The 27949-nt window shown below is 53.2% G+C and overlaps 1 protein-coding gene across 6 annotated transcripts in view; it reads left to right on the top strand.

Annotated features, from left to right (window-relative positions):
• The window catches only part of AKNA (AT-hook transcription factor), a 73076-nt gene that overhangs the window by 18035 nt on the left and 27092 nt on the right, over positions 1-27949 (top strand). For 2 of the 6 annotated variants that reach the window (XM_037879825.2, XM_037879823.2), the window contains exons 2-4: positions 9047-9609; positions 12738-13984; positions 14600-14674. In XM_037879825.2, coding sequence (XP_037735753.1) covers positions 9255-9609; positions 12738-13984; positions 14600-14674 — 1677 coding nt within the window. In that variant the 5' untranslated portion in view covers positions 9047-9254. Of the gene's footprint in view, positions 1-4919; positions 8530-9046; positions 9610-11938; positions 12061-12737; positions 13985-14599; positions 14675-27949 lie in introns of those variants that run through there. The other 4 variants (XM_043530332.1, XM_037879826.2, XM_043530329.1 and 1 more) reach the window with 3 other exon arrangements.

The following is a 27949-nucleotide window of genomic DNA, read 5'->3' as shown; positions in this document are numbered from 1 at the left end:
GTTCCCAAGGCTGATGTTTGACCCGAGCTGGAGCCTGCCCGGAAGTCTGGGGGGGGGCGTTTTGATCCGGCGGGGTTGGTTTCAGCCTAGCTCTGCCAAAGAAGAGGGTATGTATGGGCTGACTTTTCAGAAGTGCTGAGCACCTGACTTGCTTGGCACCTTTTGAAACTCGGGTCACTAATACACGTTACGTGGGGAGGCTTCCGCCAACAGCAGCCCAGACAGGCAGAGTGGGCAAGTAGCAGATTTTCTAAGACCTGTTCAGAAGGCAGCAAGTAGCCCCAGTCGCTGAAGTTATCATTATCATGGTGCTGAATACAAGTGGCTTTAAGGTCTGTCTCTTTAGGGGTGTGGGGAGAGGGGAAGAGTCTTCGTAGGGAGCAGGTTGATCCTGGCAGGTTTTGGGTAACTGGGCTGCTGTGCGGTTTGTCGAACTTGGGGAGGAGGTGGGGTTGCTTCTTGGTCTGAGCTTTGCACTGGAGGTTTTGTTCCTCTTGCTGCCTCTGGGCTGCCCTGCCCCAGGCTGGAGCGTCGGTTACTTGTAGGTGCTGAGAACCCCTTGCCTGCCCGGGTTCCTGGCTCCAGTTCTGCTGTTTCCGGCAGTAGAGACAAGGGGTCGAATCGCCGTGGAACACTGAGCATCTTGGAGCGGATCCAAGTCCAAAAAGACTCACCCAGCTCCTCGGTGGGGGTGTTCGGATGTCCAAGTTGGATGGATTTCCCTCCTCCTCCCCCTCCCACGGTCCACAATGCTTTGGGGCCTGATTCTGTCCCCCTTGCTCACCATGAGTAATACCAGGGTTGGCCGCACTGAAATCGTTGGGTTACCCCTGGAACAAAGCACGACTTGGCGCGAGTGAGGTTGGCAGAACTGGGCACTCAATGACCACTTGTCTGCATTAAATGCCCTGTGCCTCTTTTCTCCCGCTATGATCACTTGCTAGGGTCACATTGATACAGGCACAATGCTCCGGCTGTAGGCAGCCCATTGCATAATTGTCCCCTGTCAGGTTTCTGGCACTTTTCTGACCATCTGCAGCTGGCCACTGTCAGGCAGGACACTGGATGAGATGGACCGTTCATCTGATCTGCTGTGGTCGTTTCTGTGCTCCCAGGATCCTTTGCAACTGACATTCCTTTTAGTAGGATTCGTCTAAGCTTTTCACCACCAGTAGCCCAAGCAACCAGCAGTCATCCAGCGGGGATCCCACCTCCAGTTTACCAATCCAGCTAATACAGTTGCTAATTCCCAGTCCAAAGCTGCAGTACCACAAGGCACTCCCTCTGCCCCTCCATTGCTACCAATGTGATCTTAGCACCAAAGCTAACTATCATTATAGCTAATTGCAAGTAAAACCATTTAGCCCCTTTTTGTCACAGTGTTGCCATGCATTTCCTTAACTTTATGTATGTTGATGGACTCCTAGCATTAACCAAGTATGGAGTCTGTACTATCAGCATGCAACTAAGAGTTTATCCCAAAGCTACATCAGCCATAGCCTTGTGTGTGTGTGTGTGTGTGTGTTGCGATGGAGGGGAATGTTTTGATTAAGGAAGCCAATTTGAGTTTTTCCAGGGGCAGGGGTGTACTAATTCTGAGCAACAGTAAGAGAAGAAGCTATTTGGTTGATGAGTAAAACTGAGTGAATGAGTCTTGGCAGCGTCATTGCGAAATGAAAATGGCCTGGATTCCCGCTTTCCCAGGGCATAGGGCGTGTGTTTGGGGCGTTTCACACCGTTGGTCTGGGTTGTAACGAGTATGTTGGGAGTAGCCACGCTGCCTGTGTGGCTTGTAGGGAGTTTGACACACCTGCTCCTGTGGCCTGGAGGGAGTTTGTGTTGATGGCTGTGGTTTGACGCCCTGAGAGAAAACAAAACACTAATTTAACACCAGTTATCTCTTGAGAGCTGTTTTCTCTTCCATTGGGTCTGACTGTAGCAGGGAGTCCTGTTCGGAAAGTTACACGGGTTGTAATGATGCAGGCGGCTCAGAACCAGCTCCTGCCGCTGCTTTGAAAGGGCTGTGGGTTTCTGGAGTTGCGCCAGGGAAAAAGAGCAGTAAGGGAAGCAAAGCTGGGCAACCTGGATGTGAATCATGCATCTTTCCCGACTCCTGCTTCTGTGCATGCAGGCATGCATGCTGCAAGACCCATGTTTTCCAAGTGACCACTGATTCTGGGTACCCAATTTAAGGCACCTTGGGCTTGATTCTCAGTGGGGCCGAGCACCCACCACTGGCGTCAATGGGACCTGCGGGTGCTCAGCACCTCTGAAAATCAGGTGTCTGCCTCAAGTTGGGCACCCAAAATCAGGGACAGCTTTTGAAAATTTGGGTTTAAAACTCCAGGCCAGAAGGAAGCCTCCCAGAAAACCCGGGTACTGTTACCACCTGCTGTGGGTGCTTCCCTCCCATTCATGAATGTACGGGCCACCTCCAGTCCCACTGGATATCTCAGACCATTTCCATGGCAGCAGCCGGGACTGCTTCGGCGAAAAATGTAGCAGGAAGCCAGGTGGAAGAGAGCTGGGGAAGATTCTAGGCAGAAGCCTTATGGTTGGGTAACTCGAGGGATGACACTGTTTGCTTTATCCCAGCAAAGCTCCCTGTTCGGTGTTAGCAGAAATCAGCTTTCCCTGTGGTTCTTTACCACTCTCTCCTGGCACTCTTGGAGCGCCGCTGAGATCAAGGCAGTGCTGCCGGCTCAGTGACCTGCAGAAGACGACGACTTGGTGAGTTGCTGTCTGGCTCCCAGCAGTGGCCCTGGCCATGAAAATCACCCCCCTCCCCGACTGACTTTAGCCAGCTTGCTTGTTAGCCATCCCAGCCGAGGACCAGGGCCCTGAACACTACAGGGTTTCTATCACATTCTTTACCTGAGTGTCTAGTAGGGGCCTCCTGCAGATTAGGCTCAGGCCTGTTGGCAGGGCAGTGTTGGGAGAAGCTGGCACCACCCTTGCCCGTGCTGGGCCTGGCCTGTGGGTGGATAATATCAGCCTCCAGTGCTCCTGCTTTTGTTCTGGCTGGTGATGATGGGAGGGGGCAGGAGATGGGAGGTGACTGTGTGCCCTACTGCCAGGCCTTGGGGGCTCTGAGCCTCCCCACTCAGAGGCAGGTTCCCGTTGGCTCTGAGCTGCAGCTCCGGCTCGGAGCGGCTGCCCGTTCACCTAAGGGAGCTGGGGTCGCAGCCGGCAGCGGGGCGGTGCTGTGGCTGCCATTCTGGGGCCACCTGCTCACCTGTGATGCAGAGGGTGTGGGTTTGGAGCAGGCACAGGGTGCTGAAAGCTGCGAAGGCATTCAGATGGGGCGAGGGGTGGGGCACGAGCTGCCGTGGGCAGGACTGATCTCCTTCCAGGGGAAGGGATCAGAGAGACGTCTGTGTTGCCCTTCGGTGTCTTGAAGTATCAGGAATCTTGGCAGCACAGGAGAATTCCTGCAGTCTGACTTCTTCCCCTTCTTAGAGCATTCCTCTAGAGCTATGGCTCGGCCCTTTGGCCAGCTCTGGGGTGCCAGCTGGCAGCCAGGGCCCAGGCTAGGGACAGTGAGCCTGTGGCTGCGGTGAGTGGAGGGGTGTGGGTCTTGTGTCAGGCAGAAGAAACCCGCCAGGGCCTGTGTATGCGGGGAGAGAGAAGGGCATAATGAGAAAGGTGGGGTGTATTTCACTACGTGTTGAATTGTGAGCTGGGGCAGGGGCCATATCTATCCTGGTTGTACAGGGCCTAGCACAGTGCGGCCCTGATTCCTGACTGGGGCCCAAAGGTGCTACAACCACAGAGAGAGGCCAGGGGTTTCAAAAGCCCAACATGAGCCCCCTTGGGGAGGGGCCTGATTTCCAGAGCATGGGTGTCTGACAGGTCCCTTTAAAGCATCTCTATTTGGGCTCTTGAAATCACTAGTCACTGGGAAACCCCAGGCCACAATAATAAGGCATCAGCTGGAGAGGAAGGGAGTGAAAGTTCTCCAGTCCTGCCCTTAGGTCATCAGTGGAATGAGTCTGCTGGATCTCAGCCACTGCCTCTTTCACACACAGTCTGACTTGCCATACACACCGACACGGTTCCGTGCAGACAGTGAACAGGCTCCAAGCTCAGTCTGGCTGTTCTCGTATTTTGCTGTCCTCTCTCTCGGCTGTCGGCCTCCCCCCTTATTTGGCTCTCTTCCCCCGCTAACTCTGGCTGACTGCTTCTCGCCCGAATCTGCATAGCTACCAGAGGGTTGGGGGGAAATGGAAGAACCTCAAACAACTCCATGCCCGCCCACACATCCTGGAGGGCGGGAGAGCCTTGGAGCTCTCCATCCTGAAACAAAGCCCGTCTGCCCCTTTCCGGGTTTCACTGCACGGACCCTGTGGTGGGCTCTAGGGACATGTAATGCCCTTGTTTGAGGTTCTTCTCTCCGCTTCCAACTGCCCGGTGGCGAGCCCAGCTTGTTCCCCTGCTGAATGACCTGGGGGATTGTGACTGTGGGGGATAAGTCCTCGCTGGCTTTGGCAGGTCGAGCTCCCCCTACCAGCTAGGTGTCTTTGCATTAGCTCCTTCCCCTGCATCATCCTTTTGGGGTGGGCGTTGGTAGGTGGCAGAAGCTACAATGCTCTCTGGGAGTGGCTCATTACTGCCCCCTAGCGCTCTGACCTTGTTCGCCCCAGCTAAAGACCCACGTGCTGCTCATTAGTGTCCTGGGATTTAATCCAGGAATGAGCAGGGGGTGTGTGTGTGTACATGCATGCCCTGTATTGGATGATGTGTGCCCAGTTGTGCAGAACTGTGCAGCTGTGTGTCATTGGCCCTATACTGCTAACAGCTGAGGGTGATTCTCCAGTAGCCCAAATGAAGGGGGCCTGTGTTTTGTTTTGTTTTTTTTTAACGGGGGGATCTCAGTTCTAAACCCAATGGCACTGAAGGTTTGAGTGGCCACGGTGCACAGCAGTGGTGACAGGGAAGTCCCAGGTAGTTGTGGACTTATTATAATACCTTCTTTGGGTGAGGCATCGCGTGGGGGGGGAAGACCGGGGGTTGGGGTCACAGCTGAGAGAACATTCTGCTTCCTTGTTCCACAGCGAGGAAGACGGGAGAGCAGAGCAGTTTGTTGGGGTGCGATTTTGCTCCTGGCTGCCAGAGGGGAGGAAGCGGTTGTGGGGCAGGGCCTGGCACAGGAACAAGAGCTGACAGCAGCGGAGTTAATGCTGGGGACTCCAGAGCATTCATGTGGCTGGCAAGCTGGAGCCTGCCAGCACTCTCGGGGTTAGTGATGGGAGCGGAGTTTTAACCGAGACTGCACCGACGAGAGGGACAGTGCTGGGGTGAGGCTTGTTTTATTCTTTGATTTCTTTTTTTTTTTTTCCCTTCCCAATCTTGAGTCTGAATTTGGCTGAGGCCAGACTACGGTGAGTTGTGAGCTCTCAGCTCAGGAGCGGCCCATTGGCTTTGGAGCCTGGCAGGGTGGAGTGGGAGGGGCTGTGTTGGGCATTGCTCGTTAAAAGTGAAAGTGAATGCGGTGCTGGAGGCCAGTCGTTCGCTGGTGCACAGGACAGGAACAGCTGGGTCTGCAGCCGAGCAAGCCTCCCCACCCACACCGGGAGCCTTGGCCCCCGGAGGCATCGCTGCTGAGACCACCAGGGCATTTGGGCTTCCAGGGCCCGTTCGCGTCCTTGGCTACTCTTCATCGTGTGATGATTTGGGTTGGTGGATTTTGTTCCGTGGACGCCTCCCCAGTGGGCACAAGGCTGAGACCCAACCGCTCATTTCACACAGGCCACCAGTGGTTGGCTGCTTGCTACTCTCCTGGAACCAGATTCAAACCAGTGATCTAGGCCTTGATGGGCACCGTGTCCCCTGAGCAGCTTGGTGTCCACCGCACAGGGGATTGGTGTCCCCAGTACCTCTGCCGGCATCCCAGGGCCACTGACTCCAGCTGGAACTGTAGGTGCCCGGCACCGCTGAACATCAGTCGGCTTGTTCGCCAGTACAGCGGCCTGGCTGTTAAGCAGCTTCGCTTGGTCCACGGCAGCCAGGATCGGGCAAACGGCCTGCAGTAGCTTTGTGGCACCTTGCCCTAGAAGGGAAGGTCCCGTTGCAAAGGGAAGGACGAAGTGCGAAAAGAGGCAGACGGGGTGAAACTGGCTAGTGACATGAAACAAGCGGCTCGAGGCTGAGCGGTTTCAGGGCCAGAGGATGTTTATCGGACAGACAGGATGGCCGATGGGCTCCCTGCACACGCACTCCGGCTCACGCTGGCAGTGTAAACGCATGAGGCGCTGCTCCCTGATGGCACACGGCAGGAGTTTGCACGACAGGGTCATGTCCAGTAACGTAGCCGGCACACGCCGTGGATGCAGGCGTCACTGGCTGGCAAAGGGTCTGACCGTGCAGATATTGGTGACCAATTCCTGGCTCCGCAGGACCAAGGAGCTGGGCTGATCAGTGCCTGGCACAGCCATGGGCGGTGCCCAGTGCAGAGAGGGAGAGAACGTCTAGCTTTGAGCTGAGCAAGACAGGAGTTTCCTGGGGTCCTCTGCCTGCTCTCTGATCCCTCCGTTGCAGCCTGGAGGATACCAGGGGGAGTTTGCCCAATCCTGCCTCAGTGGGAGAGTTGTGGGAGCTGGCGGCAGGCAGCCTGCACAGAGGGAAGCATGCAGATCACCCGCTCCTTGGGGCCCCATGAAGAGGCAGCAGAGCAGACTGTCTCGTTATGCAGATGTACTGAGGTCCCCCTGCCTGGCGGAGCAATGGCCCCAGGTGCTCCTGGGGATGCCTGCGCGCTCCTGCAGTGGGTTCTTTTCTCAAAGGCGTGTCCTGACGGGACAGAACTGAGTGCTGAGTGGGGGTGAAGTGGCTGGGGAAAGGCCCTTGCAGCAAAGAGACAGAGGAAGGGAGAGAGTGGGGCTGTTGGTGGATGTGGGGGGAGGATAAACATCAGCTCAGCTGCGTAAGATTCTCCCCAGGCTGTTGGGAGCCGCTTCCCGGCACACAATGCCCAGGCACGGTGGGAGGCTCCTCGCAGGGCAGCTCCAGGTCCAGCTGCTCCCCTGGTTCTTGCTGCCCTGGGCTCCAAACCCTAATGGCACAGAGCAGCACTGACCTCCCTTCCTTTGGGGTGGTGCGTCGGACTCCTGCGGTCGCTTCCCGCTGAGGCTGAGTATATGCGGGGGGGACGGGACTGGAGAGAGGAGGCCAAGGAAGTTCTGCCGCTGAGTGCAGTCTGGGGGATAGGGGGGCTCTCGGCCCCCCCCGGGCGAGGTCTCCGCTCCGCAGGCCCAGCCAGCGTGTACACCGGGCAGCTCTCCCCCAGCGGCTGAGGAGGTGAGAATTTCCTTTTCCTCACCCCAGCCACAGGAGGAGATGGGCTGTGGCACATCACCCCCTCGCAGAGCTACCACCTGGTTTGTGCTTCCAGCGGGACAGGTGACCTGACTTGTTTGGGGCTGGACTGGCATTTCTCCAATGCTGTGTTGAGACGGGGACCAGCACAGCTAGGAGCTCCCCCACAGCCAGCCCCCCTCACCATTCCCTGCAGCGCCTCCTGGGCACCCCCTCCACGACTGCTCCGACAGTGTTGCCTGATGTGCAGCGCCCATCCAGCCATTGATTGCTTTGCTCGCCGTGACGGAGTGGCCTGTAACAGTGGGTCCGTGTGTCTCCAGCTGCACGGAAGAGGGGGTGGGGTGGAGCCGGTCCTTGCCCTGAATAGGCTCCCCTGTAGGAGAATTGCAGCCTCTCCAGCTGCTGCTGCTGGAAAGCCGCCATGGCGCTCTGAGCAATGCCATGTTTGTGTGTGACCTCCCTGGCAGACCCGAAGCTGCCTCATCTGCTCCAGGATGGAGGAGCACTGGTCCTAATGCCCACTTTGAATGTGGCTGGCACTGACGCCTGGCGCAGACCGCAGATGGGCCTGCCGGGTTTCATGGCAGGTCTTGTCTGCATGCCCAGGTGAAGGGGCGCGGTGTTCGCTGAAGGGCTGGCAGGACGGTATGGCCAGCCTGCTCAGAGGTTAGACTTACGTTTGAGGCCCGGCAGCTCTTGAATACGCTGCCCACGCCTGCCGACATCACGACGAGCGAGGCTTTGGGAGTGGGGAGGTGCGTGCGCATTACGGCACAGCGCTCCCTTCTGCCTGCTTGTGGAGCGGCTGTGATCCTGGGACCGGGCTGGCAAGAGGCAGGGAGGGATTGTGTTTCGGGCTATGTGTCCTGGAAGGAAGGGCAGGGAGATGGCTGTGTGGGAAGATGAAGGCCACTGACCCGCCCTGCTGATGTTGAGTTGCTGCGTGTGTAACGCCAACAGACCCCGGTTGTCAGTGGGCAGCATCGAACCCAGGACCTCTGGAGCTTAGTGCATGAGGCTCCACTGCACGAGCTAAAAGCCAGCTGGTTGTTAGCTAAGGCTGGAGAACAGACTCGTTTAAGGCTCTCTCTCTAAGTGGTTTCGGTGCCACGAGCTGGGACAGAGCACCACCCCCAGAAGGTGTGGGGGTTACCCGTGCAGGGCCGCGGGACGTGGTGCTGGGTTCAGGCTGTGGCCCAGCACGCCATACCAGTAAGCAGTTCTTTGCCACTCGCCCGGAGTGCGTCTGAGTGGGCTGGGGCTCCCAGCAGCATGCCCAGTGTCAAGAGGGGAGCGCCGCGTGGGGCCGGCGGGCTCAGCAGCCCAGGGAGCGGGCAGGGTGCCACCTTCCCAGCTTCCACGTGGGACGTTGCCTTGGACAGAGACCCAGGACGTCGCTGTGTGGAGACGTGACGGCGCCCGTGTCACGAGGCCGCAGCACGACGGCATCTATGTGGCGCCTAGCCTGGATGTTGGGCCCCTTTGGGGGGCGGGGAGGTTCCTGCCCCCTCCCTTATTTGGGGAGGGAAGGGTACGATCCCTGAGGTGACTTGGCTCCCCTTGGAGATGGGGATGGGGAGAGCTGGTGGGGGAAGCTTCAGGCAGCAGCTGACATCTCTGTGCTGGTGGGGGGGCACACACAGGGAGAGGTACTGTCTGAATAGAGCCCACTGTGTCCCTCCTGGCTGCCATGACGCGTCTCTCCCTCTCTCTGCCTGTCTCCTCTTAGCTGCAGGCAGGATACTGAAGCGCTGAATGGAGCCGCGATGTGACCTACATTTCCCAAGGAAGCAAGGCGCCCCCAGCCCCCGGAGCTTTCTCGGCGCCTGCCCCATGAAATGATGCAAGTGAAGCCTCTTCTGCCCCGGCAGGTGCCTCCTTAGCAGGCTTCTCGCCCTGCCGCATCACCTCACGCCATTCGCCGGGGACGGCAGGACATGGCCGGTGCGGCACCGTGGGCCTGCTGGGGAGAGGTGGACCTTGGCCATGGCTCTGGGCAGCGGCAGCACTGGGAGGAGGAGGAGGTGGAGCAGGGGTCTGAGGGATACATGGAGGAGAAGGGAGTTGCTGGACTGGATGAGAACGGACTGGTGGGTGGCGCTGGCCAGTGGGGTGAGTCCCCGGCCCAGGAGCCCGCAGAACTGGAGTTCCTGGGAAACGTCAGGCTTCTGAAGGGGCCACCTTCCCCCGAGGGGCTCTTGGCCCAGAGTGTCAGGAGCTTCGACCTTCGTGAACTGCAGGAGTTTGAGTGGAGCAGTGTCCAAGGAGACAATGCCAGGAGCCCACCCGCTGGTGAGTCGGTTCTCTCTTCTCTCCTCTTCCTCTGGTAGCCTGCATGTACTACGGAGATAGCTCAGAGCAGAGAGTAACTGCCACGGGGGGATGGGCGATGCCAGGGCATGGGGTGTTTTCTCCAGACCCCCGTAGTCTGCTGGGTCCTGGGAAATGCAGCTCACATGCCTTGAAGACTAATTCCAGTGAGCTTAAGTGTCTAGGTATTGCCAGTAAAATGCAGCTACCTCTGGGGTAGAACACTGAACCCATCGGATGTGCGCCTCACAACAGTTTAGTACAGGAAGGGAAGAGCCATTCTGTATCTGATTGAAACCGCAGTTGGCATGTGGCCAGCACACACCTATTAGCAGCGTCCTTCCACCTGCAGAAAACACTGAGGGTCTTTCATGATCACAAGGGATGAGGGCCTGCGGCGAATAATCTCATTCAGCGTCACAGCACTGGGGCAAAGAGAGTGCTACCTGTGGGAATGCCAGTGCCCATCCTTGCAATGCCTTAACGTTTTCCTGGAGGTCCCTCACCCGAGCACTGACTAGGTCTGATGTCGTTCAGCTTATGAGACCTGGCAGGATCTGGGCTGAAGGTGCTATGGCTGCAGGCTAGAGAAGCCCTCCTGTTGGGAATTGCCAGTTCTCAGGAAATTCACTCAAGCAGATTTTCCCCTGACATGTCTGACGCACAAGAGGGGAATGCCAGCTGCATCAGGTGTTGTGCAGGGAATATGGACCTGCGTCTACCTCCTCTACCTCTCAGTGTGGCCACAGTTATGGGCTACAGTCCATGTGTGTTGGTAGAAATCTGCTTTCTGTGAAGGAACCTTTCGAACTGTATGGTAAGAGGCAAAGTCCCAGCATGTTGCTAGCTGGGAAGCCCAGAGTTGGAATAAATAAATGATCGTTGCGCAGCATGGAAAGATGTTAACAGCTGGCGTCTCCGTGGGGAGCAAACACCAGGACTAGTGCTGGTCAGGACACAGCCTAGAAGTATGAAACCCCTGCCAGGAGAATCTTGATTTCTGTTCTCAGCTTTGATACCAGATTGCGGCTGTGTCTTGGCAAGTCACCTACCGTACATTTTCACAAGTGCCTAAAATTAAGTCTACACAGCAACCAGACACCGCAGCTGGCCTGTGCCAGCCGACTCAGGCTCGTGGGGCCGAGGCTGTGGGGCTGTTTCGCTGCCATGTCGACGTCTGGGCTCGGTCTGGTTCGAGGACCCTGAGAGGTGGGAGGGTCCCAGAGCTGGGGCGGTCCCAGAGCTGGGGCTCCAGCCCGAACTCCGACGTCGACACAGCAACGAAACGGCTCCGCAACCTGCGCCCAAGTTGGCTGGGGTATTTCCTTTGCTGTATAGACATGGCCCTAATCACGAAGGAGCCCAGATTGCGACATCGGCACCTAAATCATTTGGGCATTTCAGAAAATATTACCCTTCCTCTCTGCACCTTGCGTTCCAATGGCTGGGGATGATGATTGTTCCCAGGGATGTGGAGATGGACTGGTCAGTGTGTACGTCGGTTAAAAGGGAAACCACGCTAATGCTGAGGAGTTTAAGACCTTGGACTAGGAAGGGAACAGTGGAAGCAGTAGCATTTCCTGATGGTACCAACATTTCAGTGAATTGGGACAAAGGAAGAGTGTGAGAAACTCTGGAAGGAGCTGAAAAAAGGAGCCACGCAAATGGGTGGGGGCGGGTGAATGTCAGGGCCGTCCAGGGCAAAGTAATGCGTCCGGGAAGAAATCCTTAAGGGCCGGTCAGATGCAGTGGTGGGTTTGGATTTCGTTGTAAAAGACCGAGCTGTCCTTGCCGGCATCTGCTCAGTGGTGGCCGGAAGAGTCAAGAAGATATCCAGGGTTTGCCTGCACTGCCGTTGGGAAGGGTGATTGCAGGTCGTATGGTGACCTGTGATCCAGCTGCATGGGCGGAGGGCCAGACTGGCCGCCTGACTACGGGCCTAGAGTACCAGGCGGGGACTGTACTCGGGTGACTAGCCCATCCCGCTGCCCATGCGGCTACCTCTCTGTTTAGTGCGCTAGCTCCATCTCCACTAGCTCAGCCATGCCTCCCAACTGCCGGGTAGATGTAGCCTTAGCCTATATTGAGGGCAAAGGAATTATATGCAAATATCTTCATGTGGTTAATGAGATGATGACCCCCTAAATATATTCTCAGTGTTGCATATATACTGAAGTCCTACTCTGGAAGATAGCATTCAAGGGTTGGCCATCTCCCCTTAAAGCCGTAACAGAAATAGAAACATCCCAAAGCAGGGACAATAAAAATGGTTGGGGACATTTGTCCTGATACTCTTGATGTACCCCAGCAGGACAGGAGAAACTCCACTGAAGTTGATGGAGTTCCACCAGCGTTAAAATGGTGTGAGAGGAGAATTGGACCCGCCGGGCAAGGGGAGCTTCCATATGACTTTCCAGGTTGACAAAATTAAGGGTAAAATGTTCAAAAGCGCCCGAGTCTTATCTTCAAAAGTGACTTGGGCACTTGGGAGCCTCACTGGAAGTCAATGGAACCTAGCTTGCTAAGGCACGTCTAAATATTTTACCCAAGGACTAGTTGGCTTGGCTTGGAGAATAGAAAAGAGAGATGCTGGAGGTCTAGAAATGTATGCATGGTGCAGAGAAAGCCACTCGGGCTGCTCCCATCTTGTAACGGAACAAGAGGGCACTCGGAAAGGATTAAAAGGCAGTATATTTTAAAATGGCAGAACTGGAAAGAATTACAGTTACGTATGTGTGATCTCTATTTCTCTAAGTAACATGACCTGTGGGACTCTCTGCAGCAGGAAAATATAGGGGCAAAAAGCATGGATTATTATTAAAAAACAAAACAAAAACCATGTTTGTAGGAATAATAATACTCCCACCTAGTTCTTACAGAGCACTTTTAACGAAGGAGGTCAGTATCATTTCTGCCATTTACACATGGGGAAACCGAGGCATGGGACAGGGATGTGACTTGCCCAAAGTCCTTCAGCAAGCCAGTGGCAGGCCAGGAATAGAATCCAACTCTCCTGAGCAGTTTTGGGGTTCCGTTCATGGGGCAAAAATCAAATGAACAAAGAAACCATTGAGCACTTGGTGACGGCAGCACTGTTGTTTGTTTTCCAGATGACGGTGAGGAGCTAGAGCATGATGGGACACAGGAGGACCTAACCTCCCCAGCCCACTGGCATCCACAGAGAGACAGGCAGCTAGACATGACTGAAGAGGATGAGGACCGAGCCAGCTCAGGGGACGTGGAGAGACAGGAGGGGGACTGGGAGGCAGGGAGTGAAGGGGAGGGCTACCCGGAGCTCTCTTTCGATGGCCAGTATGGCTCAGAGTACAGCGCTAGCCCCGATGCTCTGCGGGACGCCCAGGCTCTGTACAGGGACTACGGCAAATCCTTCAGCTTCACCACGGACGGCGGAGAGGAGCTTTCGGGACACTCCGACGTCAGCCCGCCCCCCTCCAGCACCCTGCCGGAGCGCTCCTCCAAGCCAAGCCAGAGAACCGGAGCTAATGTCTTTGAAAGCCGGAGCCGGCTCAGAGAGAGCCCGGAGTTCCCCACAGAAACGGAGTTCTCGTCGCCCTCAGGCGGGCAGCTGGACAGCCCCAAGCTGAGCCCGCTGGCCGATTCCCCCCGCTGGAGCCTGAGCCGGAGCCTCCTGCACCACCTGTCTGTGGAAGACCTTCAGAATGCCCCGAGCATCGACGCAGAGACCTTCCCAGACCCCTCCTATACTGAGAGCGTGGAGGACCCGCCCCGAACCGTCTCCAAGGCTGCCTCTGCTGATGGAGCGAGGGCATCCCACCACCACCCCGTGCCTCCGCCTCAGCCTTCGGAGAGCTCAAGGCTCCAGGCAACAAAGACTCCCCCTTCCCTATGGCAGGCTGGCAGCCAGCAGCAGGACAGGGCTCGGAAGCTGAAGAAGGCCATTTCCCCAGCACTCCCTTCCAAGTTTAGCAGGCAGTCCAGGTCCCTGAGCCCTCAGGGGAACGTCGGAGAGCAGGCAGAGCGGTCTGGCTCGCCCAAGTCAGGCCCCGCCAGGCCATCCCTGGCTGCAGCCGATGCCTCGCGATACGGGCGAGGCCAGCTCAACTACCCGCTGCCGGATTTGTCCAAGGTGGAGCCGCGGGTGAAGTTCCCAAAGGACGATCAGAGTTACCGCCCTCCGCGGGGCAGGACTCTGCCCATGAGGGCCAGGGGCTCAGCGAGCCCCATGGTCTTCAAGTCTCCTGCGGAGATCGTCCGGGAGGTGTTGCTGAGCAGCACGGAGGGATCCCCGCAAAAATGCCCTACCCCTTCCACCACCATGGTGCCCGAGGAGTTCAGGTCCCCGCAGCAAGCCACTGAGCTGGTGAAGCAGCTGCAGGTAACTTCCACCTCTCACAAACCAGGGAAACCTTATTAGGAGAGAGACTAGGGATCTCTACACAGGTTTGAAATCAGAGGGCACCCCCTTTTCCCTCCTGCAAGAAGCTGGGCAGAAAGGGCCACAGAACTTGGAGGGAATAAATGTTGGAGCCTTTACCTGTACGCTGTCGCCTCTGGACTAGGAGACCATGTTGACGGGGGACGCTCATCCCTCTGGAATCCCGGTCAGCACTGCCATGGGGCAGATCATTGCATGGGGTGTTAATGACAGGGCATTAGGATTAACAGCAGGGAAACTAGAGTCACTTGCTCAGGTAGAATATCGTGTGCGCATGTGTTCAGAGGGGGAACTAATTTTTTGATGTATTGATTCTTGGTTTGCAGACTAAATTCTGAAGTCCCTATTACCTGAGGCATATGTTTCTGCAGTGTTTCCACGTGCAGTGTATGCGTGTCTGTGTACACATGCACCGGGCACTTTCATACCCGGTGGCTAACTGCTCCTTCAGCGTCCACCCTCCCCCAGCTGGACATTTATGTTGCTATATAAATACTCGGTGACAGTAACACCCCTACGTGACCCTGACATGTGCTCTCCTCCCTCTCCTTCCAGGAGGACTACCACAAACTGCTGACCAAGTACGCTGAGGCTGAGAACACCATTGACCGCCTGCGGCTGAGAGCAAAGGTACAACAGCCAGGGAGCCTGAAACAGGCCAGATATTGGGATAAGCACCCCTCATTGCAGATGTTTCTCCCTATGTGCTTTTGGGGCTGTCACATTGGGCCGGCAGGCTCCCAAGAGCAGGCTGCGTGTGAGATTTTAAAATAGTAATAAAATTTAAGATGGGGAGGTATCATTCTCTCTGGTTTACAGCTAGGGAAAACCAAGCACAGGGAGGTGAAGTGACTCCCCATGGTCACACAGCAGGGTATAGAACCTCAGTCTCTTGCCTCTCAGTCCAGCACTCCAGCCACTGGAACACGCTGCCTTCTGGCCAGAGATTGCTCAAGACCTACCCTTTTTATGATATTGTGGCAGCCCTGATCCGAGCCAGAAGCAGAAAGTGCCAAGGCAGCCAGGAAATTACGGAATAAATTACCCAAGCTCTTCTGAGCTTCTGAAGAGATTCACTTGTGGTTTGAGAGCAGGGTGGATGCTGTGGTTGGTTCCCTTTTCATCCGGCCAGGTTTGTCCTTGTAGATGCTCGAGGAGCAAGCAGGGGCACTGCATGCAGGGATCGTTAGCCTTCCCAGGCCGTACCTCCACAAACCAGAGAGGGTGGCTGCGAGCTGCTCCAGTTTATGCAACTCAGGTGCAGTTCTGAGGATCGGGCTCCTGCCAAATTGCCAGCATGGCCTGTAACTGGTTGAAGCTTGGATTTCCTCTGAGGTTCAGAATCTGTCGCCTCAGCTTGCCTGCTTATGAGGCGGTCTGTCTCCAGGGTTAATATAAATCTGAGCTGAATGGATTCATACCCACACCTCAGCTAGGGCAGCAGTCTGATTTCCATCCCAATACCCCTGGGTCTGGTTAGTCTGACACCACACACGCACATGGAGGGTTAGTTGCTCCCCCAGCAAAAAGGCCCCATCTCTACTCCCCTTCCAACGGCCCAAGCTTTGAATTCGCAGCGTCCTCGCACGCTGCCTCTTGCTTCTTTCCTCTTTCTGGGGAGCCCCTGAGCTGCGGTTTAGCTAGTGCAGCGCCGGGAGAAGGGAAGTCGAAATCTGGCGCAATGTCATGTTGCAAAGCTTCCCGTCTCCCCCCCTCCTCCTTCCCTTCCTGTTCAAGGCCAAGCCCCGCTGCCCTCGTCGGGCCAGAAAAGAGACACCACTGAAGCTGGTTGCCTGTTGCAAAAACACACCCATGCCCGTTCACGTGCAGTCGGAAGCGTGCTTCTGCTATGTTCACTTGCCATGGATATTCTAGCCCAGGAGTTCGCAGTCGGGAACCTTCGCAGAGACGGCAGGGCTGGTTCTCCGGTACCCTGCCCCTTGTGGTGTTGTGCCCGGGTGAAACCGCAGCTGTAAGGCGCATGCTGTGTGCAGATGCGCTAAGACACGGGGGCTGCCCCCTGCAGTTGTTTCCTTGCTTCATGTGTAGCCGGAGCCAATGAGTAATACACGGTCTTTCCTGCCATTGATTAGGCAAATGGTCTGCTGCAGGTGCAGCCCTGCTCTTTCACTCTATCTAAAGTACTTCTCTGTCCCCCATCACCAGAGCACAGGGGTGGGCAAACTTTTTGGCCCGAGGGCCACATTGGGGTATGGAAATTGTATGGCAGGCCATGAATGCTCACGAAATGGGGGGTGGGGTGCAGGAGGGGGTGAGGGCTCCATCTGGGGGTGCAAGCTCTGGTGGGGTCCCAGAAATGAGGAGTTCGGGCTGGGGCAGGCGGTTGGGATATGTGTGTGTCGGGGGGGGGGGTGTAAGAGCTCCAGCTGGGGGTGTGGGCTCTGGGGTGGGGCCAGGAATAAGGGGTTTGCGATACAAGAGGGGGCTCTAGGCTGGGATCGAGGGGTTCAGAGCATGGAAGGGGGATCAGGGCAGGGGTAGGGGATTAGGGCACGGGAGGGGCTCAGGCTCTGGGCAGCGCTTACCTCAAGCAGCTCCTGGAAGTATGTTCCCCATACGGCTCCTACGTGGAGGTGCGGCCAGGTGGCTCTGCACGCTGTCCCATCCGCAGGTGCCGTTCCCGGCCAATGGGAGCTGCGGGGCGCCTGCAGATGGGGCAGCGTGCAGAGCCACCTGACCATGCCTCCACCTACTACGTAGGAGCCAGAGGGGGGTCATGCCGGATGCTTCCCGGGAGCCACGCGGAGCAGGGCAAGCCTCCGACCCCACTCCCCAGCTAGGGCTGAGGGCTGGATTAAAAGCTCTGATGGGCCGGATGTGGCCTGTGGGCCGTAGTTTGCCCACCCCTGCCATAGCACTTCACACTCTTTAATGTATTTGTCTTCACAACAGCCATGGGTGGCAGACCAGTGCTGTTATCCCCATTTCACATATGGGACACTGAGGGACAGAAAACCAGATCCTCAGCTGGTTACAGCTCCATTAATTTCAATAGTGACTTGCCCACATCCTAGATTCCAAGACCGGAATTGTGACGGTCAAGTCTGACCTCCTGTCCACAGAACTTCCATGGCAGAAGAGCAGGAAACTGAACCTGGATCTCTCAAGTCCCAGGTGTGACTAAGTTCCTCCTCTGCCTCAGTGGGTCCCGCACTTATTGGTGGATTTGCTTGCCTCAGAGATTCACGGCAGCTCTCAGTTTGGCCACTCTTGCTAGTGGCTCAAACCTGCCCATCCACTCAGCTAACCTCATCACTGGCCAGCATGGGGGAAATGGAGAACAATCCCTGCAGTCTCTGTGTCCTACCTAGAGGGTTGGGGACAGAGCAGATCCCTCTCCCATTTAGACCTTCCCTTCTGGTGTTTCTCACAGACCAGGTCAACTCCTCCTGTGTCTAATCAGGAGTTGCGGGGAACCCGGGCCCACCCTCTACACCAGGTTCCAGCCCAGGGCCCTGTGGATAGCAGCTGTCCACAGTGTTCCCTCTATCAGCTGCGTGACAGCTACAACTCCCTGGGCTACTTCCCCAAGGCCTTCCTCCAGCACCTTCTTTGTCCTCACTGCAGGATCTTCCTCCTGAAGCCTGATCACGCTTGAACTCTTCACTCCTCCTGCAGCATACCTTCTCACTCCCTGCTCCTGGCATGCCCCCCTACTAACTGATGGGAGGTCCTTTTTAAACGAGGTGTCCTGATTAGCCTGCCTGCCATAACTGAATCTAGAAAGTTCTTAATTGGCTCCAGGTGTCTTGATTAGCTTGCCTGTCTTAATTGGTTCTGGCAGGCTCCTGATTGCTCTAGGGCAGGCCCTGCTCTGGTCACTCAGGGAACAGAAACCTGTTCGTCCAGTAGCCAATATATTTGCCTTCCACCAGACTCCTGTATCTTCCTGGTCTGGGTCTGTCGCACAGGCTAGTGCCCAAACCACTGGGCAATCCTTCCTCTCGCTGCTCCCTGGCATTCTGGGGTGCAGCTATGCTCCAAGCAAAGGCTAGCTCCAAGCAACCCTGTCCTCCTAGCTTTGGGGCCACCTGTCCCCTTTTAGCCTCCCATGCAGTGCCTTACGCACATGCGCAGACACACGCCAGCCAGGGCCACAGTTGCTCTTTGCCGTGCGCCGCTGTAGAAGGTAGTGCGGCGGGACGCACCACCCGGCAGGACGGGAGCAAAGCTGCGGCGGAGAGAGCTGGTAGCAATCTGCGTGCTGTGATCGTTCTAGGGGAGGGGAGAGGCTGTGCGGACGCGCTCGGAGAGGGGATGGCCTGTCTGGGATGTGGCGCAGGCTGGGTGAGGAGGGTCGGTCTGGGAGCTGGAATTGGGAGGGAGGCACAGGTGAGAGGTGTGAGTGGAGCTCAGCGTGGAGGATGCTCTGTGTGTCTGGAGGGGGCAGTCCGTCTGTGAATGCAGCTTGGAGGGGAGCCCAGCCATGACTGTGCAGGGAGGTGGTGGGTGGACAGGGCTTGTTAGAGAGGACGTTGTCTGGTAATGAGGGGGTAGAAGGGCAAGTGACGAGCTAGGCTTGGGGTGATGGGGAGACGCCCTCTGAGAGTGGGGGCCTCTGTGGGGTGAAGGGTCTATCGGTGAACAGGGTTTGGAAGCGGGAGCAGGGTACCATCCCTAAGCAGAGCACATCCCTCCCTCTTCTGCTCTGTCTGCAAGGCCCCCTCAGGCCTGGTGAAGGCCCGTGCTCCCCTGCAGGGCTTGGGGCTGTCATCGTGGCTTGCCTGGCACACCTCCCTCTGGCACTACGGTGCGACGCAACGAGGGGTGACACATGTCAGTGCAGCATCTCACGTGCCGGGAGCTCCCTGGGCTCAGGTGGGTGCTGTCACTCTGCACTACAGCCTCCCAGCCGCGGGATCACCGTGTACCCGCTCCCAGGCCCCGGCTGGCTGGGGAGAGAGGGGGCCTCTTTCAGCACCATGGCCCTGCAGGCAGACAGGTGCGGGTGAGGGCTGATCCCCTGAAAAGCTGTTCATCTGGCGCTCCCCTGTCTGGAGCCCAGCCTGGGGGTCCCCCCAGGATAATGGGTTTGGCAGCCTGTAGATATGGGGTGGAACCGCTTTTTCCCAGAGAATCCATCCAGCTCTTAAAGCGACAGGGCAGCACCCAGCGCGAGTCTCCAGGCTTTCCGGTTGATCAGCAATACACTCTCTCCTCTGCATCACACGGGGAAGGCTTATTGGTGAACTCAGGGGCTGGAGGGACTGAAGTGTAGCCTCCAGCAGTGCTACAAACATGAAGGAGCAGCTCCGCTCTGCTCAAGGTGAAGTGGCCTGTAATAATGCTTTGCGCTGTTTCAGCACCCGCCCTGTGAGGATCTCAAATTAGACATTAAACCTCCGCTCTTGAGGTAGGGGTTCTCCCCACTCTACACACAGAGGAACGGAGACACGGAGAAAGTGAAGGACCTGATTTACGGAAGAGCTGAACCCCCCACCCCTCCAGCTGTCCATCGCAGTTGCTGGCGCTCAGCACTGCTGAAAATCAGGCCCCAAGTGACTTGCCCAAAGTTACACAGCTCAGTCAGAGCTGGGAAAGAACCCAGGAGTCCTGACTCCCAATTCCTTGTTCTAACCCTTCGGAAAGACTAACCCTCAATATAGGGAAAGTCGCATTAGCTTTATTATAGACCAGAACTCATCACCAGCAGAGAGCATCGCTTCTTTGTCAGAATTCTACATAGGATCAGTACCGCCAGCCCCCTCATCCCTCTGGGGAAGCCATCCCTTAGTCCCCTTAAGGGAAAGGGCTTGCTGGTTAGAAGTAAGACCGAAAGAGACAGATTTACAAACGCTAGCCTCCATTTGTTGTGCACACAAATTGCAGGTGAAAAGAATTGGGGTGTGAAGAGAGGGGGGGTGTTTTGGGTCAGCACTTTAGGTCAGGTAGATCACTAGGGGTCTCAGCTCCACCAGTGATGAGTGTAATATAAATGCCTGAACAGATCTAAGGCCCTGATCGTGGGTGCAAACATGGAAGCCAGCTTAAGACTGAAGGTTTGGCCGAAACGAACAGAGAGCAGGACCTGCTATGCATTCCCTGTGGACCCCTTTTGGAGGAGCACTGCAGTGTGTCTTTAAGTAAGAAAGAATTAGGCTCTTAAGCCTATGACTTATCGTAGTCAGTGACTATTTTATTAGCCCGAAAGGTCTTGCTGGCACCTGCCGAGGCTTTCTGAATCACTGCAAGCGATTAGCTAGTGTGTGTATTTATATATAAAAACATGCATGTTCCCAGGCACACACACCCCTCTGTTTCCGGAGGCGGAAAAGTCTGTAAGGATGGTGGGAACTTCCAATTGCTGGGAGCTTAGGCTATATGGTGGGAGTGCCGTAGCATTTGCAGGCAGGTCACCAAGTGTCTTGGTCGTGGGCCCCCACCCTGGGTCTTTTCCCGCAAATCAAATGTGTATCTCTCTAATCTCCAGAGCGCTTTTCTTTTCTTTCTGTTTCAAGTTCTTATCTTTGATCATCAGAGCATGAAGGCTTCTCTCTTCAGCTAATGGATCGCCTAGAGCAGCCATCATGCATTTGTGGGTGGGGGACATTGGACTGTGCATTACAGGATGCAGTCATCACCCGGTGCCCCTGCAGTATTTGTGTCCAAGCAATGGCATAATGTTGTGTGTCCCGGGTTATCGCACTGTGTTATCTCGACGCTGATGTGGTGTCGATAGTGCGCTGAAGTCATCTATCTTAGGTACTTCCATGCCGTCCTTCTCTGTAGTATGCCCCTCACAATCTTTAACGTGTTTATCCTCACAACGCCTCTGTGAGGTAGGGCAGGGCTGTTATACCCATTGTACAGATGGGAGACTGAGCACAGAGAGGCTAAGTGACTTGCCCAAGGTCATACAGGAGAGTCAGTAACGGAGGAGGGACTTGAACCTAGTTCTCCCGCATCTCTGCTAGTGTCATAACCACTGGCCCGCACTTCCTCCCTCCATCATCTTGTGTTGCTGAGTAAGGCATGCTCCCAGGTGAACTCGAGACTCTAATTGTCTTACAGGCTGTGAATCAGGGCTGTCCCACTGGCTTTGGGACAGGTGCCTTCCCTCTGCTCACAACACCGTGACAGTCCACGGGTCTCATTCTGGCACTAAACAATCCTTCCAGTCAGTCCCAAATTAGAATAGAAGCCACCTGTTGAAATTAGAGGCAGACAAATTAGGGGAAGAAAGATGGTCTTGTGGGTAAGGCGCTGAGCTGTAGGTTCTATTCCCTGCTCTGACGCTGGCTCACCCCGTGGCTGGGGGCGGGTCACTTTCAATCTCTCTCTGCCTCGATTTCCCGTATTAAAGTGCGGATAATAATCTCCCACCTTTTGTCTGTCTCGTCTCTTTAGATTGTATACACTCTGAGCCAGGCAACGTCTCTTGCTATGTGCGTGCAAGTCCCCCAGTCTCTGTTATAAATAAATGCGGTAAATATGTTTTCTGGCTGTACAAGTCACAAATTCTTTCCATTTCCATTCCCAAGAGCCGGTCTCTTGCTGCGTTCCGGCATAAAACTGGCTGGCACCGACCCGACGGGGCTGGCTGTTCGCAAGGACAAATCCATTCAGCACATTCACCTCCCCTCTGGGTTTGTCCCCTCCCCGGACACGTTGGTTGTACAGCTGATGAATGAGCTGAGCCAGCCCTCTCCAGCCAGTGGGTGGCTCGCAAACTGCCTAACGTGACTAGTGCTGGAAAACATTTGCCTTTTGTAATCCACTGCCTGTCCTATGGGGGTGTCACCTATCTCACACGGTACTGGTCCTGCCTCCTGAATGAATGATTCTCAAAGCCAGAAAGACCTGTCCAGGGGAACATGTGCATGCTTTTGTGAATGTGTAATTGTATGAGGATTCACATGCAGTTATGTATTTGTGTGAGCTCCTGGGATACGATGCATTCCTTTTCAATGTAGATCCACGCCTTGTATACTCTCTTCTTCCCCTCAGTAATTAGGTTCGGTGCTGTGCGTCCTCCTTCGTGTCTGACGTGTGTTGAGTGACTGCTCTCTCATGTTGCTGGTTCCAGGCAACGCTCCATGGCTAAAACGTATGAAGAGGAGCGAGCTGGGCAAACAACTGATTATTTTTGTTTGGGGGCGAAACCGAAAAATACAGAAAAAGAATTTGGTTAGTTTCCAATCAAAACTGATTTTTTTTCCAGGTTTTCTCACTGAAATGAAAAACCCAAAGAAAAAATAATGAATCGAGGGTGCACAAAACTTTTCATTGTTGATTCAAAACTAAACGTTGGAACGATTCGTTTCACAAACGTTTCCAAATTCTTTTTTTTGGCTCAAACTATTCGTCAAATTTGACCTGAATTTGCGAATAGTTTCAATCCCGCCCCCCCAATGCATTTTTCAGCAAATTTACTATTTGCTGCAAAAAATTTTGCCCATCTCTAGCTCCAACTCCCAGCATGCACCTCTCCAGCAACAAGGCTATCTAGCTGGGAATGAAGCATCTGCTGAAACTCGTGGACTCTGCCCATCGCACTAGCCAGGGGCTGCGTTGGAGAACTTGGAGCAGTTTTGACCTGTAAACTGCACTTTAGCCACCAACTCCGCATGGAGAGAAATGCATCGATTTCTGCTCTGTGGGGCAGGCTCCGGGATGGCTGCTAATTGAAGCAGAAGCCCGACGAGTTCCGAGCAAGCTGCTCACCATGGCCAATACAGCTGTACCATAGAATCTCTATGGATAGTAATTACATACCTGAGCAATAAGAATATAGCAGCAGAGATGTACTACTGACCACCTGATCAGGATGGTGATAGTGACTGAAATGCTCCGGGAGATTCGAGAGGCTATAAAAATAAAAAACTCAATAATCAATTATCCCCATTATTGACTGGGTACATGTCACCTCCAGGATGGGATGCAGAGATAAAGTTTCTTGACACCTTAAATGACTGCTTCTTTCAGCAGCTGGTCCTGGAACCCATCAGAGGAGAGGCAATTCTTGATTTAGTCCTAAGTGAAGTACAGGATCTGGTCCCAGAAGTGAATATAGCTGAATCGCTTGGTAATAGTGACCATAATATAATTAAATTTAACATCCCTGTGGCGGGGAAAACATCACAACAGCCCACCACAGGAGCAATTCATTTCAGAAAGGGCAACTACACAAAAATGAGGACGTTAGTTAAACAGAAATTAAAAGGTACAGTGCCCATAGTGAAATCCCTGCAAGCTGCATGGAAACTTTTTAAAGACACCATCATAGAGGCTCAACATAAATGTATACCCCGAATTAAAAAACTTAGTAAGAGAACCAAAATAGTGCCACCAACGTAAACAACGTACAAGAAGCAGTGAGAGGCAAAAAGGCATGCTTTAAAAAGTGGAAGTTAAATCCCATTAAGGAAAATGGAAAGGAGCATAAACTCTGGCAAATGAAGTGTAAAAATATAGTTAGGAAGGCCAAAAAAGAATTTCAAGAACAGCTAGCTAAAGCCTCATAAAGTAATAGCAAAACCATTTTAAGTACATTGTTAGGGGGCTTATAGATTCATAGATATTTAGATCAGAAGGGACCATTATGATCATCTAGTCTGACCTCCCTTATTCCTTTACCCTCTCACTTCCCTGGTCCTTCTCGCATAAACAGAGAGCAACAATACCCAAAGTCCGAAGGTGCAAACAATTCAATGTTTATTGGGGTGACCTTCCAGCAAGCTTAAATCCAAGTTCCTTTTTCCTTATTTTCGAATCCCAACTTACTTCCTGTTTTCCCCAAATTTATATAGTAATATTCTTAGCTATACCTTAATCAATCATTCTACTGAAATTTACCTAACCAATCCTAACATATTGTAACATGATTAGCTAACCAATTATATCCCACCACCTTAATTAGTTTACACCTGGCAAAATTAATTATACAGCAGACGGAAACAATCACAGAACCAGACAGAGACCATGCAAATAAACAATAGTAAAGGGGGAACTATAATGACAAAACAATACAGAAGTGAGGATTTCACAACTACCTCTATAAAGACATAAGGGTTTCCCAGCTGTGTCTACTGATAAATTGAGTTCTTACCAGAGAGAAAAACTACCAAACTAAATTTCCTTTTACATCTTCTAGGCTCTTCCCTTTCTCTGGAGGTGATAGATCGGATCACCTTTCCAACAGCCTTATTCCAGATTGCCTTATTTCAATATGACTAGTTTGGAATGTGAGGAAGTGACCGGTCGCTTCCCAGCTTATAGCTGCCTCTGTTGCTTAGCCAAAGGCCTTGGCCTAAGAACAGGGCCTCAGACTGTCACGGTGAGAGAAGGCCCTTACACAGATTCTTTCTTTTATACCTCTATAACTAGCTAAATGATAAACATACACCTAAATTCTTAAACTATAGGTCTTTACAGACAGGCTTGAATATCTATATCCTAACATACATTAGCAGCAAGAAGCCTGCTAAACAACCATTTGGGCCACTGGATGATTGAGATGCTGAAGGCGCACTCAAGGACGATAAGGCCATTGCGGAGAAACTAAATGAATCAGTCTTCACGGCTGAGGATGTGAGGGAGCTTCCCAAACCTGAGCCATTCTTTTTAGGTGACAAATCTGGAGAAGTCACCAGGACCAGATGGCATTCATCCAAGAGTTCTGAAGGAACTCAAATGTGAAATTGCAGAACTGCTAACTGTGGTCTGTAACCTATCATTTAAATCAGCTTCTGTACTGGATGACTGGAGGATAGCTAATTTGACACCAATTTTTTAAAAAGGATTGCTCCAGAGGCAATCCTGGCAATTACAGGCCTAAATTCAGTACCAGGCAAACTGCTTGAAACTATAGTAAAGAACAGAATTGTCAGACACATCGATGAACATGATTTGTTGGGGAAGAGTCAACATGGTTTTTGTAAAGGGAAATCATGCCTCACCAATCTACTAGATTTCTTTGAGGGGGTCAACAAGCATGTGGACAAGGGGGATCCCGTGGATACAGTGTATTTAGTTTTTCAGAAAGCCTTTGACAGGGTCCCTCACCAAAAGCTCTTAAGCAAAGTAAGCTGTCATGGGATAAGAGGGAAGGTCCTCTCATGGATTGGGAACTGGTTAAAAGATAGGAAATAAAGGGTAGGAATAAATAGTCAGTTTTCAGAATGGAGAGAGATAAATAATGGTGTCCCCCAGAGGTCTGTACCGGGCCCAGTCCTATTCAACATATTCATAAATGATCTGGAAAAAGGGGTAAACAGTGAGGTGGCAAAAGTTGCAGATGATACAAAACTACTCAAGATAGTTCAATCCAAAGCAGAGTGCGAAGAGCTACAAAGGGATCTCACAAAACTGGGTGACTGGGCAACAAAATGGCAGATGAAATTCAATGTTGATAAATGCAAAGGAGTGCACATTGGAAAACATAATACCAGCTAAGCATATAAAATGATGGGGTCTAAATTAGCTGTTACCACTCAAGAAAGGGATCTTGGAGTCATCGTGGATGGTTCTCTGAAAACATCCACTCAATGTGCAGCGACAGTCAAAAAAGCGAACAGAATGTTGGGAATCATTAAGAAAGGGATAAATAATAAGACATAAAATATCTATATAAATCCATGGTATGCCCACATCTTGAATACTGTGTGCAGATGTGGTCTCCCCATCTCAAAAACGATATATTGGAATTGGAAAAGGTTCAGAAAAGGGCAACAAAAATGGTTAGGGGTATGGAATGGGAATGCCTGCCATATGAGGAGAGATTTGCTACCAAAAATGGAATGAAAGGAAGAGCTTTGGGGAAAACTCCTCCCAGATCTTGGCTAACGTGGGGCAGGAGGAGATGGGTTCTGAGCCATGCTTCACAGCATGGGAGTGAGCAGATGGTGCTGGATTTCAGTAATCCCCTACGTCCTCTGCCAGCAGAGGAGAGATGAGAGCTGGGAAAGGGGCCCAGGAGGAAGAAGGCAGAGATAAGTGCCTCGGTGCTGAGGCTATGATACTTTTTCTGAATGGATTGCATTTTATTGTGAGGATGTGAAGTGCAACTTAAAAGAGAGGCGCTGCCAACCAACATGGGTATCCTGGTGCCAACTAGTATGGGTATCCTTGTTGCTCCTTCCGGGATAACAAGGGAGCCAAAGAAAGAGTTTGGCTGGAAAATAGTTCGGGGAGAGATTTCTGCTTTCAGCGCTTTATGTGCCCAAAATCTTAATGGACGTGTCAAGGTGGATATGTGTGTGCATGCAGTTTTGTGCATGTGGGCTAGCATAGATTTGAGTGTACGTGTAAATACACATCTTCTGAGTCCTGTATTACACTCTTGTCCGCATCCATCCCATCCACCCTGATGCACCTACCCCAGTCATTAGCCCTGCACTGATGTTCTGAGAATATGCTGCATTTGCTGTTCCTTGAGGTAGAGATCGAGGTCTTCTAGGGCAACATAAGGGGTGGTAGGGCCAGACTGAGCTGGTGTTTACTAGTCTCTGCTCTCCTGGCTCAGGAAGGCTGGGTGAGACTCCTGCAGTCCCTCAGAAACCCCACTAGCAATGTGAGAGGCAGGATGAGCAGTAGCTTAGGGCAGCAAAATGGTTAGTGCTGGAGCTGGCTCCTAGTGTGACAGAATCCCACAGCTGGTGCTGCTAGACACTGTGACAGGTTGGGTCACAGAAACCCCGTTGGACTGCCACCTGATGTGCTAGGACCACCTCTAAGCCCGTTTTCCCTGGCCATTTGGGACTTCAGAGCCCTGCCTGGTCATGACAGACACGCTAGCCTGCTACAAACACAGACCCAGGTCTGAACCACGTCCCCCAAAAGCTGCAGGCTTAAGAAGTGCTCCTGTCACCAACCCCAGACACCCAGTTCCCAATGGGATCCAAACCCCAAATAAATCTGTTTTACTCTGTATAAAGCTTATACGGGGTAAACTCATATATTGTTTGCCCTCTATAACACTGATAGAGAGAGATGAACAGCTGTTTGCTCCCCCAGGTATTAATACTTGCTCTGGGTTAATTAATAAGTAAAAAGTGATTTTATTAAATACAAGAAGTAGGATTTAAGTGGTTCCAAGTAATAACAGGCAGAACAAAGTGAATTACCAAGCAAAATAAAAGAAAACGCGCAAGTCTAAGCCTAATACAGTAAGAAACTTAAATGCAGGTAAATCTCACCCTCGGAGATGTTCCAATTTGCTTCTTTTACAGACTGGACTTCCTCCTAGTCTGGGTCCAGCAATCACTCACACTCCCTGTAGTTCCTGTCCTTTGTTCCAGTTTCTTTCAGACATCTCTTTGGGGTGGAGAGGCTATCTCTTGAGACAGCTGAAGACAAAATGGAGGGATTTTCAGGGGCTTATATAGCCTCTCTCTTGTGGGTGGAAACCCCTCTCTCCCCCTGTGTAGAATCACAGCTACAAGATGGAGTTTTGGAGTCACACGGGCAAGTCACATGTCCATGCATGACTCAGTTCTCTACAGGCCGAGCCATTGCCCACATGTTAGCCCGAATGTTCCCAGGAAAGCTCAGATGTGGATTGGTGTCTATCAAGGTCCATTGTTAGCCAAGTACTTCCATTTACTTGAATAACCCCTTCATACTATGTTGACCAAATCTGCCTTAGGTGCTCTCTACAGCAAACGCTTTAAATACAAGCCTAGAGCCAACGCTCATAACTTCAGATATAAACATGCTACATGCATACGAATAGGCTGAAAACACGCAGTAGAACATAACCTTTGCAAAGATATGTTACATGGTATATGTAGCATAAAACATATTCCAGTTATGTCATATTTACGTTCATAAGCATATTTCTATGAAGTGTTATGTGGTGCAACGTCACAGACACCCCCCGAGATGAGCCCTCTCTGTGCATGGTGCTCTCAGCCTCTCCCCGCTTGGGCAGTGGGAGATCAGAGC

Source organism: Chelonia mydas, chromosome 16 (assembly GCF_015237465.2).
Source record: "Chelonia mydas isolate rCheMyd1 chromosome 16, rCheMyd1.pri.v2, whole genome shotgun sequence".
NCBI classification, from domain to species: domain Eukaryota; kingdom Metazoa; phylum Chordata; order Testudines; family Cheloniidae; genus Chelonia; species Chelonia mydas.
The sequence above is the reverse complement of the archived record's forward strand: the minus strand, read 5'-3'. Positions and strand labels throughout refer to the sequence as shown.